Source organism: Oratosquilla oratoria, chromosome 20, assembly GCF_046742065.1.
Source record: "Oratosquilla oratoria isolate Oo_2021 chromosome 20, ASM4674206v1, whole genome shotgun sequence".
Taxonomy (NCBI): Eukaryota; Metazoa; Arthropoda; class Malacostraca; order Stomatopoda; family Squillidae; genus Oratosquilla; species Oratosquilla oratoria.
In genome coordinates, this window is record NC_134796.1 from 3419680 (window position 1) to 3435910 (window position 16231).

Consider the following 16231-nt stretch of genomic DNA (forward strand, 5'->3'; position numbering starts at 1 on the left):
TCCCCAGATACCTGTTTCTCGTAACATTTTTTATTTCACCCAAACACTTATTTGCTTCCTTCACCCTATAATTCACCTTCATAATATGAATATTTTGCCTTAGCTTTACCCTTTATGAAGAGGGAAAATTATTCAATACATACATATGTTAATGTGTTATTTTATTTTGATACTTCCAGAAGAGAAAGAGAAGGGCATGGCTCATGTCAGGGGCTGGTTCCCCACCAAACCTTCGGCGGAAGAATCGAGCAACTACCAATGCAGCATTAGCTTCATCTCAGCCACCCTCATGTCCTTCCTCACGTCCCCCCTCTCGTGCTCCATCTCCAACTCCATCAGCATCCTCTTCCACTCCATTGTATCAATCTCCTCACCACAGCAATGCAACGTCCCTTCCAGCCTCACCAGATTCTAGTACCAAATCCAGATCTCAGTCTCCAGTGTCTGAAGAGATATGCCCAATGTGTAATGTTAAAGGTAAGATGACAACTATTGTACATAGTTCACACTTTCCGGGAGGTGCTAAGATAAGAGGGACGGTGGAGGGGTGTGGAGTGTATTCAGGGATGGAATGGGTGGGAATGATTTTATGCCTTTTCCTTTTTGGCTACCTCCCTTGTAAGGGGGAAAAAGCCTTGGGATATGTATGTATGTATGTAAGTAAAGGTAAGAATGTAATAGAAATGTGTTAAGAAATGAATTGATAGTAGTAAACAAAGTGTTTCAAAAAAAGAGACAAGCATAGGCATATGCTGAACAGAGTACACCTGTGCAAACCTACACGGATTCAAGGAGTGCCACTCCACCAGCACACTTTTCACAAATATCACAACAGTGCTGTAGAGGTTAACAAGAAAGCACCACTAGAATGGATAGATGTGGTAACAGTAGACATCAAAAATATATTTGATAAGGTTCCTAGACACTTTCAAAAAAGATCATATAGACAGACATCCACCACAACAACAAGAAATAGCTAACAATTTTCTAAATAATAGACAGTGGATAGTAACTCAAAATAACCAGATCTCTGGGACTAAAGGACTACAGTGGAACCCCCCAAGGAGCACTAAGTGATCTACCACCAGATTCAGAACTTAACACCAAAGCACACACATACAGAGATATCCTGACAAACCTAGCGTAACATGTACGAAATAGCTGCTAAGAACATCCAGACCTACTAAAACGAATTAGAACAGTGGCATAGAAGTAATAGAATGGAGGCTTCCCCTAACAAATCATGAGTAATATTCTATCTATATATCATAGGCTTTTTCTCTCGTATAAGAATTGTGGTAATTGCCCCAGGTAACCAAAGCTACTCCCAGGGATCTGTTCCACCCGCAGGGGTGACAAGGGCTCCTTGTAACAGTTTGGCCCCCAATTCCTTCCATGCTTACAAGGGAGGTAGCCAGCCAAGGTATACATCCAGCCCCACCCATCCAGTACCAACCTTCACCTATTTGTTTTCCCTTTCATCTTAGCTCTTCGTGGATGAAGGTTATCCCTATCATGCCCACTGCCTGGGTCATAGGCATTGCAGCAACCAACCTTTTCATTTACACATCAACCCCCTCTTTGTCTCCTCATGTGAAGATAGAGAACATAAGAAGAAATCCATTCAGATATCATTAATTTATGGTCCATTCACAGCCATTCTCCTCTCACACCTATCTCTTACTTCCCTCTTTCCTGTTCAACAGACATTACTCACTTCAAAACAACCATGAATCAAAGAAACATCCAATAGTTAAACTGAATGGCCCAATACTTTCATTAGAAAAGAACCCAAAACTTTTGGTATTCACATGACCCTCAGCCCACACATCAAAGATCTGACAATGAAAATTAACAATAAAACATGCCAAAATCACTTGCAAGCACTTGGACAGCAGAAGGAGACTCAAACCACAGTCTATAAACATTGCTTGAGAACTCAGCTATGCTTCATAACATGGTTCCCAACAGGAAAACATAAATACAGTAAAAACTATACAAAACGAAGCATTGAGAATAATGGGATGTGTTGGAACTACCTCAATACACCTTCACACAGAAACTAAAATCCTCCCTATAGGACATCACATGAAAATGATAGTTACACAATTTTACGCAATAGCCCTAATATCTACTCATCCATCTCATTACACCACAGAAGCATAACCAACTGAATGCAACAAAAAACTACACCAGCATTATATTACTGAAACATCAACAACCTCCCACATGCACAGTGCAACACATACATACAAAAGCACATTAACACCCAGCTCACAAAACAAGCACTTCAAGTGTGACTACCAAACACACTTCTCCATCATACTTCTCTAGACATTAGCCATGCAGAAAATTCCTCCCAAGAGAATCAAGAACTACAATGATATGACTGCTTTCATGTCACTATCCAGCACTAACACAATACCAGCACGGAATAGGCCAGTCCACAGAATCAAACTGCTCCAAATGTAATTGTTGCACAGAAGACTCTGAACACATCATACATTGCTCCTCCCTAACCTTACCTAGACAACAACACAATATTTCTTCCTTGAATGACTTATGGGGCCATCTGGTGTGCTGTTGCCAGTTACTTGGGAGTTGTTGATAATCTACAGAACCTTGAAAATTTACAGTACTGGATTACAAAAAGTGAGGATCGGCATAATCACATTGTACAAACTTAACCAAGATAAGTTATGCATGGAATGTCTATGTTCAGTTGCTAGTTATTAAAATGTCTGCACAATTCCAGAAATTAATAGAAAAGAAGCCAGAAGACAGATCAAGAAATTAAGCATTTCAAGAAAAGTAGTAGAAAGACAATGAATTGTCAAGAAATTTAATGTGGCAAAAACATTTATGACTTACATATGATGAAGTGAGATTAGAAGAGGACAGATTAAGAATAACCTCTACATTTGAAGACATATTGTATTACTACAACAAAGTTGATTACACATAACACATTCATGTTTATTTTCTCTCCTTTTGACCTGGTCAATAGCTGTATAATAAGGAACTTTTGTATACAGACTAATGTTAACTGCATCAATCTGAACACAAAATTATATTCTCTTTTAGGAGCTGATCTCCAATGTGATGGATGTGGAATTGTCTACCACAGCCAGTGTGTTGATGCACTTGACATTGATAATCCCGATCAGTGGCTGTGTCTAAAGTGCGAACAGTTAGGTCTCCGCTCACGGTCACTCTTAGACCCTAGTCAGCAGATTCAACGTAGAGGTAGGTGATAAATTTTTATGCACGTGTCTTTCAGGCAGAACATTTTTTTTAAGCCACATTTAAGAGCTCGTGCAATAGAAAATTTTGTTTTGTAAAAGTTGAAGGCATAGGTTTTTGCTTTCAAATGTTCAGGCATTATTGTATTTAGAAAACTTTTTTTTCTGTTACTATTTTTTGTTTTTACAGGCTCAGTAATCTGATAATGACATCTTAAGGATTCTAGATATTCAAGGTACAGTAAAGGCTAGTTTGCCATAGAAAGTGGAACATTATATGCTTGCTATGCTCATAGCCACTTGGAAATATAAGGAAATACTCCAATAAGGGAATGTTGACTTGATCTGTATAAGGATTTTATTTATTTTATTTTATAATTTTATTTTATTTTTTCTTCTATAGTGCACATGAATCCTTGATTTGTCAAAAGAGCTTTAGAAATATAAAGAGCAGGAGCCATTATCTTTTGCAACTTAGATTTTTAATTAACTTCATCATTACAGGGAGGTTTGTAATTTGTTAACGATCCACTAAGAGATAACTTTCTTTGTGATAGAGGCATTATGTGAGAGGGAGAGGCTCTTGCGGCAGAGGGCAGAGTTGACTGTCGCCAAGGCAGAGTTGGAGCAACGGAAAAGAGACATGTCCATGGCATTGCAAGTGAGTGGTCAAGGTACTATGCTTTGTCTTACTGTATTTTTCAGCATGAAATTGATGCAGCTTTGTGAGATGGATATGTGAAATTAATTTGGGGCACTGATGCTTCTGTCCACTATGTCCACTATAGGTTGATTTTGTTCATAACAAATACTAGCCATACCACAAAGCAAGAATAGTGAGTGTTGTAGGTTGTATGGAATGTAGCTGGTAGACAAACTGCACCCAAGATTAATGCAACTGTTGTAACTGGGGGAGTGTTCCTAGTGGAGTTCCCCAGGGCTCAGTCTTGGGTCCCTTGTTGTTCATTATGTACATAAATGACTTGGACAATGGGATTAATAGTGATGATAGTAAGTTTTAAATGGCAAATGGACTTCAATATCTCAAAGTGCAGGGTGTTAACCTTTTCACTCTGGGGCACATCGCACGTCTGGAAGCATTAGCTGCCCGACGTGCGATGTTGCGTCATATTATTCGCATTATAAAAAATAAAGTCAGTGCTCAATCGTTCGTTCTCTTTCACCCGTGTATTTTGATAACCATAGAAAATATGATGACGCCAGTTTAGAGAGAATGGAGGATACGTAGGTACGACTACAATAAATATAATCAAGATGCCGACGTTGGCATCATCGAGTACCCACTTGCTCCTCATGCCGCCTACGTAGGCGTCACCATATGGAAGTGGTTAAACATAAGGCTACACAACCCTGAAAGTAGGTATAGCTTAGATAACACATTTTTTAGAGAAAACTGAGTGCAAGAGAGACTTGAGAGTTCTTGTGAGTTCTGACCTTAAATCCAGGAAACGGTGCACTAGTGCCAGAAATAAAGCTAACAGTGCATTATGTTTCACTGGTAGAATGGTTACGAATTGAATTGCAGAGGTAATTATCAAACTCTAGCATTAGTTAGACCCATACTTGAACATGTTTTACAGTTTTGGTCTCCGTCTTGTAGAATGGACATCAATTCACTAGAATCAGTACAGAGGAGAATGACCAAAATGACACATGGGTTCAGAAATTTACCTTACGAAGAGAGGCTTAGGCACCTTAACTTACAGTCTCTAAAAAGACACAGTGTGGGATGATCTAATAGAGGTGTTTAAGTGGATTAACAAGGGTGATGCAAACAAGGTCATCATATTAAGACAACAGGCCAGGACTCACAGTAATGGATTTAACTTGGACAAATTTAGATTTAAGAAGGAAATAGGCAAGAACTGGTTTAGTAATAGGGTGGTCAGTGAATGGAATAGACTTTGTAACCATGTAGTGAGGGCTGAAACTATCAGTTGTTTTAAGAAACGGACAACTTTATGGATAGGGATGATAGGTGGTAGTGGGTATGGAACTACCTAGTGTAGGCTTATGGTCTCTTGCAGTCTCCTTCATTCTGATGTTCTTATGTAGTCTACTAGCACACAGTATTTAGTATTTCATTGACAGTAACCACTGCTATCTATGGAGACAATGTTGCAATGAAGAGGTATAATCATAGAGGTGATGATATTTTGCCCAAAGTTGCACCAACTTCATGGGTGTGTGTGTGTGTGTGTGGAAGAGGGAGGGGGTAATTTTCAGTTTTTGATGGATTTTACAGTTCTCCACATATTTCCATTGTTGGTCACTCTATTGTGTTGATTAATTTTTCCCAGTTTTCTCTCTGTTATGTAAATTTGTGAGGTTTCTGTTTCATAATTTGTTAGTTTTTTCTTTTTCTTTATTTTTTTCTTTTCTCAAAACTACCTGTACCTCATCTTTTTTTATTTCTCCTCCATTTTCTTCTCCCATCACTAGAATTTTCTTGGAGACTATATATTTTCTTTAGAGGCTATATGGGGTGACCCTACAGACCAGAGCCACACATCATTTTGTCTTTGTTAGAGAAAATCTCTACTCGAAGAGAAATACACAAACCAAGGAGTTTTTCCCCCTTACAAGGGAGGTAGCCAAAGTCATACATATACCAAAGGCTTTTTCCCCCTTTCAAGGGAGGTAGCCAAAATCAAAGGTATAAATTCACTCCCACCCATTTCATCCTTGCATACTCCACTCCCCTGCATCATCCTGCCCTCCCTCTTTTCTTGGCTCCTCCTAGATAAAATGTCATCCCTGCATCTTGCCCACTGCCCTGGGTCAGAAGCTATGCAGCAAGATAGCATATTCACAAGGCTGCTTCATTTAATTGGCAATTATCCCTCTATACCCCCTCATGCAGAAAAAGAGAAGATGGGGAGAAATCCTTTCGGGCTATATCAAAATATCATTCACACATGCTCTCTCACTGCCTCCATCCCTCACCCACTCCCTTCCATGTATCACAGCATCATCCATACACAACCATTCTCCACTCACCCCTATCTTCTGTCTTCTCCCTTCCTTCCTCAACAGACATCCCCCTCTTTCCCAATGCCCCTTTTACAGGTGTCATGAGAAATAGGCATCTGGGAATGGATGCAAAGAGGAGATTGTATGAAGAGGTGATTGTGCTGATGACACTGTTTAGGGCAGAGACTTGGAATTTGATAAAGGCAGAGAAAAGTTTAAAGGTGTTTGAAATGAAATGTCTGAGAAGTATGGTAGGGGTTGCAAGGCTGGATAGAGTGAGAAATGAGGAGGTGAGGAGGAGAGCCAGAGTGGAAAAGGAGATGGCAGATATGGCTGATGAAAGAGTATTGGAATGGTTTGGACACATGGAAAGAATGAATGAAGAAAGATTAGTAAAAGAAGTGTAGAAGACAGGTGGGTGGGGTGAACTCGATGAGATGACCAAGGATGAGATGGATGGATGGGGTGAAAGGGGCTTTGAGCAATAGATGTCTGTTGAGCAAGGAAGGGAGAAGGCAAATAATAGAGATGAGTGGAGAATGGCTTTGTATAGATGATACTGTGATGCAAGGCAAGGAGGGGAAGGGGAGTAGAAAGTGGTTATGTATGAATGCTGTTTTTATGCAGCCAGAAGAGATTTCTCCCCATCTTCTCTATTTTCCACATGAAGGGATAGAGAGGGGGTCACTGATTAAGTGAAGCGGCCTTGCTATGAATGTACTGTGTCCTCTGCATTGCTTCTGACCCAGGGCAGTGGGCAGGAGACAGGAATAACCCTTCATCCACAAGGAGCTAAGATGAGAGGGAGGAAAGGGTTGTGGATGGGAGTGGTTATGTGCCTTTTGACTTGGCCACCTTCCTTATAAGGGAGAAAAAGCCATTCTTATATATAGATCCCTTTAAGGATGCTACCTCCTATGTTTAATAGGGGTTGATTTTATTTTATTTATTTATTTATTTATTTTTAATCCCTTCTCCCACTGGGAATATGTTTCTGACTTCCCTTTTCGATGGTAGTTACTATTTTGTTTATTGTTTTATCCTGGGATGGGTATTGGTCTATTACAAAGTATTTTTACAAAGTTGTAGAAGAGAAGAAACAAGCATTCACAGATTGGTTACAAAATAGGATGAAAGAATCATATGAGAGGTACAAAGAAAAGAGAAGTAAAGCATAAGATACAAGAGGTAAAGAGGAGAGCAGATGTGAAATGGGCTAAGAATATGACAGAAAAATTTGAAAGTAATAAAAAATGTTTTGGAAGGAAATTCAGAGTGGAAGAGAGGGTAAATCAAGTAGAGAAGAAAAGGTAAAAGTTGCATATTGAGAGATGATAATGGAAGAGACAGCAGTAAGAGAAAGAGGGGCAGATTATTTTAAGGAGTTTCTAAATGTGAAGGAGGATATGGAAGGAAAGGTAGTTGCAGTGGGAAGTACTAAGAAAATGACAATGATGATTGAGGAAAATGGAGGAGAGTGTAGTAGTTTCAGAGGGATCATTTCATTGAGTGTATTTGGGAAGGTTTATGGGAGGGTTTTGATTGAGAGGATTAAGAGAGGAACAAGGAGTAATTGGTGAGGAACAGTGTGGGTTTAGGACAGGTAGGGATTGCGTGGATCAGATTTTTGTGGTAAGGCAGATATGTGAGAAAGCTTTAGGAAAAGGTAAGGATGTTTTTTGGGCCTTTATGGATTTGGAAAAGGCTTATGACAGAGTAGACAGGAAGGCACTGTGGGAGGTATTGCAGATATTGCTTGTTTGCGAAAACGTCGTCATAACTCAAAAAATTGAATTTTTGAGTTATCTATACAGACATATTCATCTTCAAACACGGATTTTTTTTTGTAACAGTGTCATATCTGTAGCTCAAAAATTGACCACTAGGGAGTGCTAAATGTCCCAACGACTTAACCTTACATGTTCCAACTTGTTCCAACAAATATTTTAGACTTAGTAAAGATTATGATTGTTTCAACTTCTATAAACTTTAGAGGCATATTTGATGTTCCAAAAAATGTTCCACCTATGGTGTTTGAGGGCTTTTTATAATATTGAGAGCGTTTTGTAACTTTAAAATGCCTCTCCTGAAAAATTCGATATTTTGAGTTATGACGACGTTTTCGCAAACAAGCGATATATGGGATTGGAGGAAAGCTGTTAAGAGCAGTCAAGAATTTTTACGAGAGTAGTAGAGCTTGTGTTAGGATTAGAAATGGAGAGAGTGAATGGTTTGAGGTAAAGGTGGGACTTTGTTAGGGATGTGTTATGTCACCCTGGCTGTTCAATCTTTACATGGATGGGGTGGTGCGAGAGGTGAATGCAAGGGTAGTGGGTCAGGGGTTGGAGATGGTTAAAAAAAATGGAGAAAAGTAGGAAATAAGCCAGTTGTCGTTTTCGGATGACACTGCGCTTGTAGCAGGATCAGAGGAGGTATTGAGGAAGTTAGTGACAGAGTTTGAGAATGTGTGTGAAAGAAGGAAGTTGAAGATAAATGTGGGCAAAAGTAAGGTGATAAGATGTATCACAAGGGGAGAGAGTGACAGCAGGCTGGAAGTGAGCATTAAGGGAGAGAGACTAGAGGAAGTGGATAGTTTTAGATAATTGGGTGTGAATGTGGCAGGAAAGGGAGGAGGGAGGAGTGGGGGTGGTTTGGTGGACTTAAAAGTGTAATGAGAAATAGACATCTGGGAATGGATGCTAAGAGGAGGTTATATGAAGGAGTGATTGTGCCAACAGCACTGTACGGGATAGAAACATGGAACATAAGAGAGGAAGAGAGAGGGAGTTTGAATGTGTTTGAAATGAAATGTCTGAGAAGTATGATAGGGGTTACTAGGCTGGATAGAGTGAGAAATGAGGAGGTGAGGAGGAGAACAGGGGTGGAAAGGGAGCTGGGAGATAGGGTTGATGAAAGAGTATTAGGATGGTTTGGACACATGGAAAGAATGATTGAAGAAAGATTAGTAAAAGAGATGTGGAAGGCAGAGGTGGAAGGAAGGAATATGAGGGGGAGTCCTAGGATGAGATGAATGGATGGGGTAAAAGGATCATTACAAAAGAGGGAAATGTCTGTTGAGGAAGGACGAGAGAGGACAGAAGATAGGGATGAATGGAGAAGGGTTGTGTATAGATGATGTTGTGATCCATGAGGGGGAGTGGGTGGGGGATGGGGGGTGAGGAAGTATGTATGAGAAATTTGATGCAGCCCGAGGGGATTTCTCCCTGTCTCCTCCTTTTCTGCATGAGGTTGACGGAGAGGGGGCGTCACCGAATTAATGAAGCGGCCTAGCTGTGGATGTGCTGTGTCTTGAGACTCTGCTTCTGACCCAGGGCAGTGGACAGGATGGAGGGATGACCCGTCATCCAGGAGGTGCCAAGATGAGAAGGAGGGTGGAGGGGAGTGGAATATGCAGGGGATGGAATGGGTGGGAGTGGTTTCTATGCCTTTTTCTTTTTGGCTACCCCCTGTGTAAGGGGGAAAAAGCCTATGGTATATGTATGTATGTATGTACTATTTACCTGTTTGCTTATTATTTATTTTTTATGATTTATATTATTATAATTTTTATTTATCTGTTTATCATTATGTTTTTTTTTTTTTTTTTTTTTTTTTTTTTTCCGGGTCTGACCTAGTTATGGACCAGAAGGTCTCCTGTCAGCATGCTCCTCCTTTGTAATGTTGGTTTGATGTAATGTAAAGAAATAGTGAATGTACAGATTAGTATTGTAATGATGAATTCTATTTGGTGACATATGAATTCTTTGATCTTCAGGAACAGAGACAACGAAAGCTCGAACTCTACAAAAAAGAAAGTGAAACACGCCTCTCGATTGCTAGACTCAAAGCCTTCCTGCAAAGCTTCCAGGGGTCAAGTACACCACCTCTAAAGCCTCTCATCCCCATTTCCTCGCTCCCTGCTGACTTTGTTATCAAACAAGAACCTGGGGCAGACAATCCTGATGACCATGCTCACTCCTGATAAATACTTAGGAAGGTAAATGAATGGATGGTTGAAGAAAAGAAAAAAGTGTATGTAGATTAAATGTGTTGGATCTGAAATTAGTGGGCTGTTGAATGGATGAATGATTTAAACTAAAGTATTGAATGATTGTGGGTCTCAGAAATAGAATGTGAAAAGGAAGAGATGGATGACTGACTATTGAATAAATGCCAGATATGTAGATTGATATGTGAAATGTAGTTTTAATTGTATAGAGGTGGAAGGAAAGAGAGACACCAGAAATTTCTGGAAAATGCTTGGAATTGCATTTGTTGTCAAATAAACTTCTGGAATTTCATGTTTCTTCAGAAATCACCATTTGGAAGATAGTTGCCAAAAAAAAGGAAAATATATAATTGGAAAGTGTGAGCTCTTATGAAGCTTATGGAAAATTGGGCTATTATTTAGGCAGTATTAAGGTCAACATTATTTAGTACTGAGTTGGAAAATAAAGAAAAGGGCTCTAGAAAACCTGGAAAGTATTTTCAACTTCATATACCAGTGCTGTGTTTGCAATCCACTCTACCACTATGTGGTAGTGATATATTATGGATTGAATGGATAGAATGGTCTTATTTGTGGAAAGGATGTGAAATAGATTTGTTATTTATGTAAGATAGTCTGAGAGTTTACATGATTGAGGTGTTGGTTGAGGATGTTAATGAACTATTGATGATAGAACTGCTTGGGATGGAGGATTGTGTAGAATGGATAGGAGTAGATCATACTGAAATTCAAGATTTGTGTCAAATGTTTCTTTAATGATCTCAATGTTTAATCATTTTATGCATTTTTTGTGTCCATATTCCCCCACCCATAAATTAAATTGGTCAAATGTAAGATAGTTGTATTTTAAAAGTATTCTCATGTTGATTCATTACTCCTTGCACCTTTTGCATATATATATATATATATATATATATATATATATATATATATATATATATATATATATACATACATATATGCATACATACATACATACATACATACATACATACATACAGTCAGGCCTCCCCCAACATGAGTGTTAGGTTCCTTAGCCCGTCATGCAGGATGAAATTTGTGTTTGGTGAATAACAGGTCTTATGGGAAAAAATAGATTAGGTTCCCAGACTTTCTCCAGACACTGGTGCACAATGCAACCTGGCAGGCTGTTCAAATCGTACTATCATGAATCATGTTTGTGTTTGGCAAATGCTAAGATATTTTACCTATTCATATAAATGAGAATTTCATGCATAGTGAAGTCGTGTTGGGCAAGGTCTGATAGTATATATAATGTGTGTGTATATATATATATATATATATATATATATATATGTATGTATATGTATGTATATATGTATATCCACATATACATATATGTGTATGCATATATCACTGGCCTTTTCCCCACGTAAGGAACGTGGCCAAGTTAAAGCATAATATGATTCTTTGCAGGAGAAAATTACAGGATGGGGATTTCCCAGTCCCCACACTCTACCCCATTTAGTCACTTGTTATGACATGCATGGGAACATAGTATTGGCGTTTTACCCCCTCCCACCACAGAAGCATAAATCAGTTGTAGTTAGGTAGGGTCAGTATTGGTAATTTACCAAGATACTCATGATTTCTAGGGTGCAATAATGGATTTTTTTTTTTTTTTATTCCATACTCATGAAGCCATAGGATCCCAATACAAGTCTTCCTTCCAAGCAACAAAATAGGCTAGAGATTTTAGTTAAGTTTTTGTATAGGGGAACTATATTCTATTTATCTTAACCTGGCAAAGATTTGCATCATTATTGTTGTGGAATAGTTGGTTTGTAATCATCAGGTTTCAATCAATTTCCATTTATTGTCATATTGTAATTTTTCTTGTTGATATGTGCATTACACCAAGATTTTTATTCCAACAGGTTACAGGAAATTTCTCTTGTAATAAATCTCTGCCATGTTATAATGAACAGGCTATAGTTGAGATGGGTGTTGTGATATTATGTGTTCATTGAAGTGGTGGTTTGATGAAGGAGATGGTTTACCATTGTGAGTGCTTCATAGTGGGGATCAGGTGGAGGACTGAGGCTGATTCCATGCATACATATACTATATTTTGCACTCGTGGAATTTTCATTTTATCTCTGTCAATTTATCTATATACCAAAGACTTCTCTCTTATAAAGGAGGTAGTCAGCCAAGGCATAAACCTATCCCTCTCCCATCCATCACCCATTTGTTTCCCTTTCATTCTACCTTTTTGTTGATGGTCGTCCCTGGCTCTTGCCCACTGCCTGTGTCAGAAGCATTGCAGCAAGACACAGCACAAACACAGCAGGAAAGCCATCAATTTATAGTCCATTAGCAACCATTCTCCACTCACACCAATCCCTTGCCTTCTCCCTTCCCTCCTCAACAAATATTCCCTTTTTACTTAAGTTAAGGCTCCCTTCACTCCATCCCTCCATCTCATTCTTGGTCATCTCCTCAAGTTCACCCACCTCTGCCTTCCATACTCTTCTTACTAACGTTTCCTCACTCATTCTTTCCATGTGCCCAAACCATTCCAAAACTTTTCCACCAGCCCTAACTGCCAGCTCCCTTTCTGCCCCTGCTCTCCTCACCTCATTGCCTATCCTAACTCCCCATCCCAGAAAGAGTGAGGATTTGCCTCATTGCAGAAGACTTTTTGAAGCAGGGATCTTGCTATAGTGTGCCCTCGCTACAAACTTGCTTGCTGCCAGTAGAGCCCTCCTTTGGTGTTGGGGTCAGCCCCTCAGCTGAATGAAATGGCCTAACACTTCTTTGGGGTGGGTGTATGCTTTGACTTTGCCTCCCCTGTCTCATCCCTGTATAAAGAGGGTCCTCTTGGTACCATATATTATCCAGAACAAAATTATAGAATATGCTACATAGTGTAGTAAATTTATATTCATGTTGCTAAATTTTCGGGGATTCAGTGCAATTGGTTTCTGAAAGACTGGCATATTTCTGCCTATATATCTGTGGAACTTAATTGGCTTCTCTTGAGTCTGAAGTTTCTGTAACAGTTTATCTTCCATGTGATCATTTTTCATAAACATTAATCAGTCTTGGTCACAAAACATGCAGAGGGCACACCCAGAATTAAATAAAATCATCTGTCAATAATTAATAATAGTAATTGTTGCCATAAGTTTCACTGACTGGAAACCTGCAGTTTCTCAGTAGCAAGTAATGGTCCTTGGGGTCCTTCCGTAGATCTCTTTGGGAAGAAACATTAGACTGCCGTCTATGTTGTATCGGTGTAGGTCTGTTTCTGTGTCATCTACTCGTAGGAGGAAGAGGAGATGAGTATATGACAACAGTTATAGAAAGATGTTGAAAGTCCTAATACCAATTAAAAGGTTAGCTCCATAGGCAAAACTCTTTAATAAGCAGTGGGTACCTCAAAGTTAAGTTATGTTTAAGGGGATCTCAATTGTACCCCAGTGGAGCCCCACCAATCCCCATGAAGTGTCGTAGACGTTGTGATACTGTGTGTGATCCTTCATCTTGCCAATGGAATGTGCTTTCTCTTGGTTGCATAGCAAATGACCGCTGGAACAGTACAGAGAATGTTTTTATATTGAAGCTTTTCTATCAACATTATTTATTAATGAGATTTAATGCAGAAGGATGTGATATTTTTGAAAAAATGGAAAAAAAATTAAGCAAATGGTTGTTCTCACAAGTTTTTGTGGAGTGTGATTATATGGCCCAAAGCTTTGGTTTAGATTACATATCTAATCTTCCCTTCCGTCCAACCTTTTCCGTGCATTTCGTTCAGATCTTCAGTGATGTGACAAGCAGCCCCCACATCCTCATTGTGCTCATGCTCTTGTTTTGCTTATAAACAAAAACAGAATATGATTCTCAGTTTCGCTTGAGATACTCTACTGTATTTCTGTTTTTTCATGTGTTAGTGAAACTTAATAAATTACTATTTGTCTCAAACAAGGTCAAAAGAAAAAAAAGGGTTCATACTAATGTAAAGATGCATTGTCTTGAATGTACATCTTTTGTCTTTGTCTATTTATTTATTTATTTTATATTTTTTACTTCCATCTCATTTGAAGGAAATGAAATATACTGTATTAAGTCCCTCTAACACAAGAGAAAAAACATGGATACTGCAGATTGTTACACTTCCATTAAAACAAGGGGAGCGCTGTGATCTGAGGATGTTAGCACAAGACTGCCTGCCACAGGTTATTATACAAGACTGCCTGCCACAGGTTCTGATACTAATACTTTTTTATATTTGATATGGACAAAACTGGTTGGATTCAAGGTTACACAACTGTATGGCTAAGGGTAGAATTCTACCCATAGCACATCTCATCTGACAAGAGAACATTATTGTTTTGATCAAGAATGTTATACTGAAAGTATATACATATTATTATTCAGTGAATGTTGGGTATTTTTGTGGGAGAATTTATTTTGTAGCTCATCTCTTGTCATTGAGTTGAAGATGGTCAAATGAATTAAATCATCAGCCTGGAAAGAATTCATTTGAATGGTAACAGATACTTTACATGCTATGAAATAGACTTTCATATCTGAAAGTATTTTCTATTGTTTTCTTGTACCATGTATGTGTTGACCTTTGCAAAACATTAACTTGATGTATAGTTGTGTACCTTGTAAAATAAATAACAAAACTGAAATACCTTGACTATTATTTTCCTAAACTTTTCAGTTTGCAGTTTAAAGAAAGATTACATGATATTGCAAGTTACAGATATATGGAAGATGGGAGGAGTCTTTTCAAAGCAGACAAGTTTTTACATGAATAGTAGGACAGTTGTCTGGATTGGGAATGAAGAGAGTGAATGGTTTGAGGTGGATGTAGAACTGCATCGAGGTTGTCTGATGTTGCCATGGCTGTTAAATGTATATATGGATGGGATTGTAAGAGGTTATTTGGCAGAGGCTTAGAAATGGTGGAGAATGGAATCAATCAGTCCATAGCTACATATCTTTTGCAAAAGACCATGGCTTTCAGATAACCAACAACAGCCACTGGATTGACCCAGAAGTCACTCAAAGAAGAAATATTGTGCTGTTTTTGTATTGCTAAGGTGGGATAGAGTAATATGAGGTGCTCTTTGTCATCTTTATTAAGACTGCATTTGAGACTGTTTGTTTCCATCACCAGACCTATTCTGTGTTGGCATTATTTTGGTCCTGGATGTTGCACTGAACACAGGCAGATGTAGTTCTTGCCTCATTTCGGATGTATTTTTCTGCAGCTAATGTTTGAAGGGGGTTTGTTGAAGGAGGGAGTTTAGTGGTTGGTTGATTTTGTGATCTGAATATGAATGCATTTGTATGGATATGTTGGGTGGTGAAGGTGGAAGGTTGTAGATGTTTTTAGTAGCATGCTGCCATAGTTTTTTTTTTGTTTGTTTTTTTCCTCCTCCTCCTCCTTCAGTTGGGCTAGTGTGAAGTAGTGAAATGGGTGAGTATGGTTGAAGGCTCTTGCACAAAAGTGTGTATCTATCATTTGGTGCTCCAGTGCCCCTTGTTATTCTCAATGCAATATTTTGTACAGTTTGTATACAATATTTTCCTTATTGTTGGGAGCAATGCTGCAAAGACATAGCTGAATGGAGTTCTCAAAAAAAGTTTTGTAGAATATGGTTAGTTTCCTGCCATCCAAAGCCTGTGCATTGAACTGGTTGTAGTATGTTTATTTTCTTGTTGGTTTTCATTGTCGGCCTTTGATGTGTGCATTGAAAGTTGTATGAATATCAAAAGTAAGAGTCAAGATTTCTGTGTTCATTATCAGTTGAAGGGTTAGGCCATTCAATATTACTAATGGCTGTTTCTTTGATTCATAGATGTCTGGAGAGAGTAATGTTACTGATGAGTTTTGAGGGGAGACTCATTCTATTATAACAAAGCCATTGTTCTAGTTTGTTTAAGTAGTTTTAGGAGCTTCTAGCATCTATTTCTATAGCTACTGCCAAGTTAGCATTGTCAG

At 38.7% G+C, this 16231-nt stretch overlaps 1 protein-coding gene across 6 annotated transcripts in view; it reads left to right on the forward strand.

The window, feature by feature from the left end:
• The window catches only part of LOC143036376 (uncharacterized), an 89767-nt gene extending 74862 nt beyond the window's left edge, over positions 1–14905 (forward strand). The window contains exons 7-11 of one of the 6 annotated variants that reach the window (XR_012967348.1): positions 180–477; positions 3085–3246; positions 3433–3478; positions 3800–3903; positions 10012–10031. Coding sequence is in view for 5 of the 6 variants with exons in the window: in XM_076203635.1 (XP_076059750.1) it covers positions 180–477; positions 3085–3246; positions 3800–3903; positions 10012–10218 (771 nt within the window). In the remaining variant the exon portion in view is untranslated. Of the gene's footprint in view, positions 1–179; positions 478–3084; positions 3247–3432; positions 3479–3799; positions 3917–10011 lie in introns of those variants that run through there. The other 5 variants (XM_076203635.1, XM_076203636.1, XM_076203634.1 and 2 more) reach the window with 5 other exon arrangements.
• The last annotated feature ends 1326 nt before the right edge of the window (positions 14906–16231 follow it).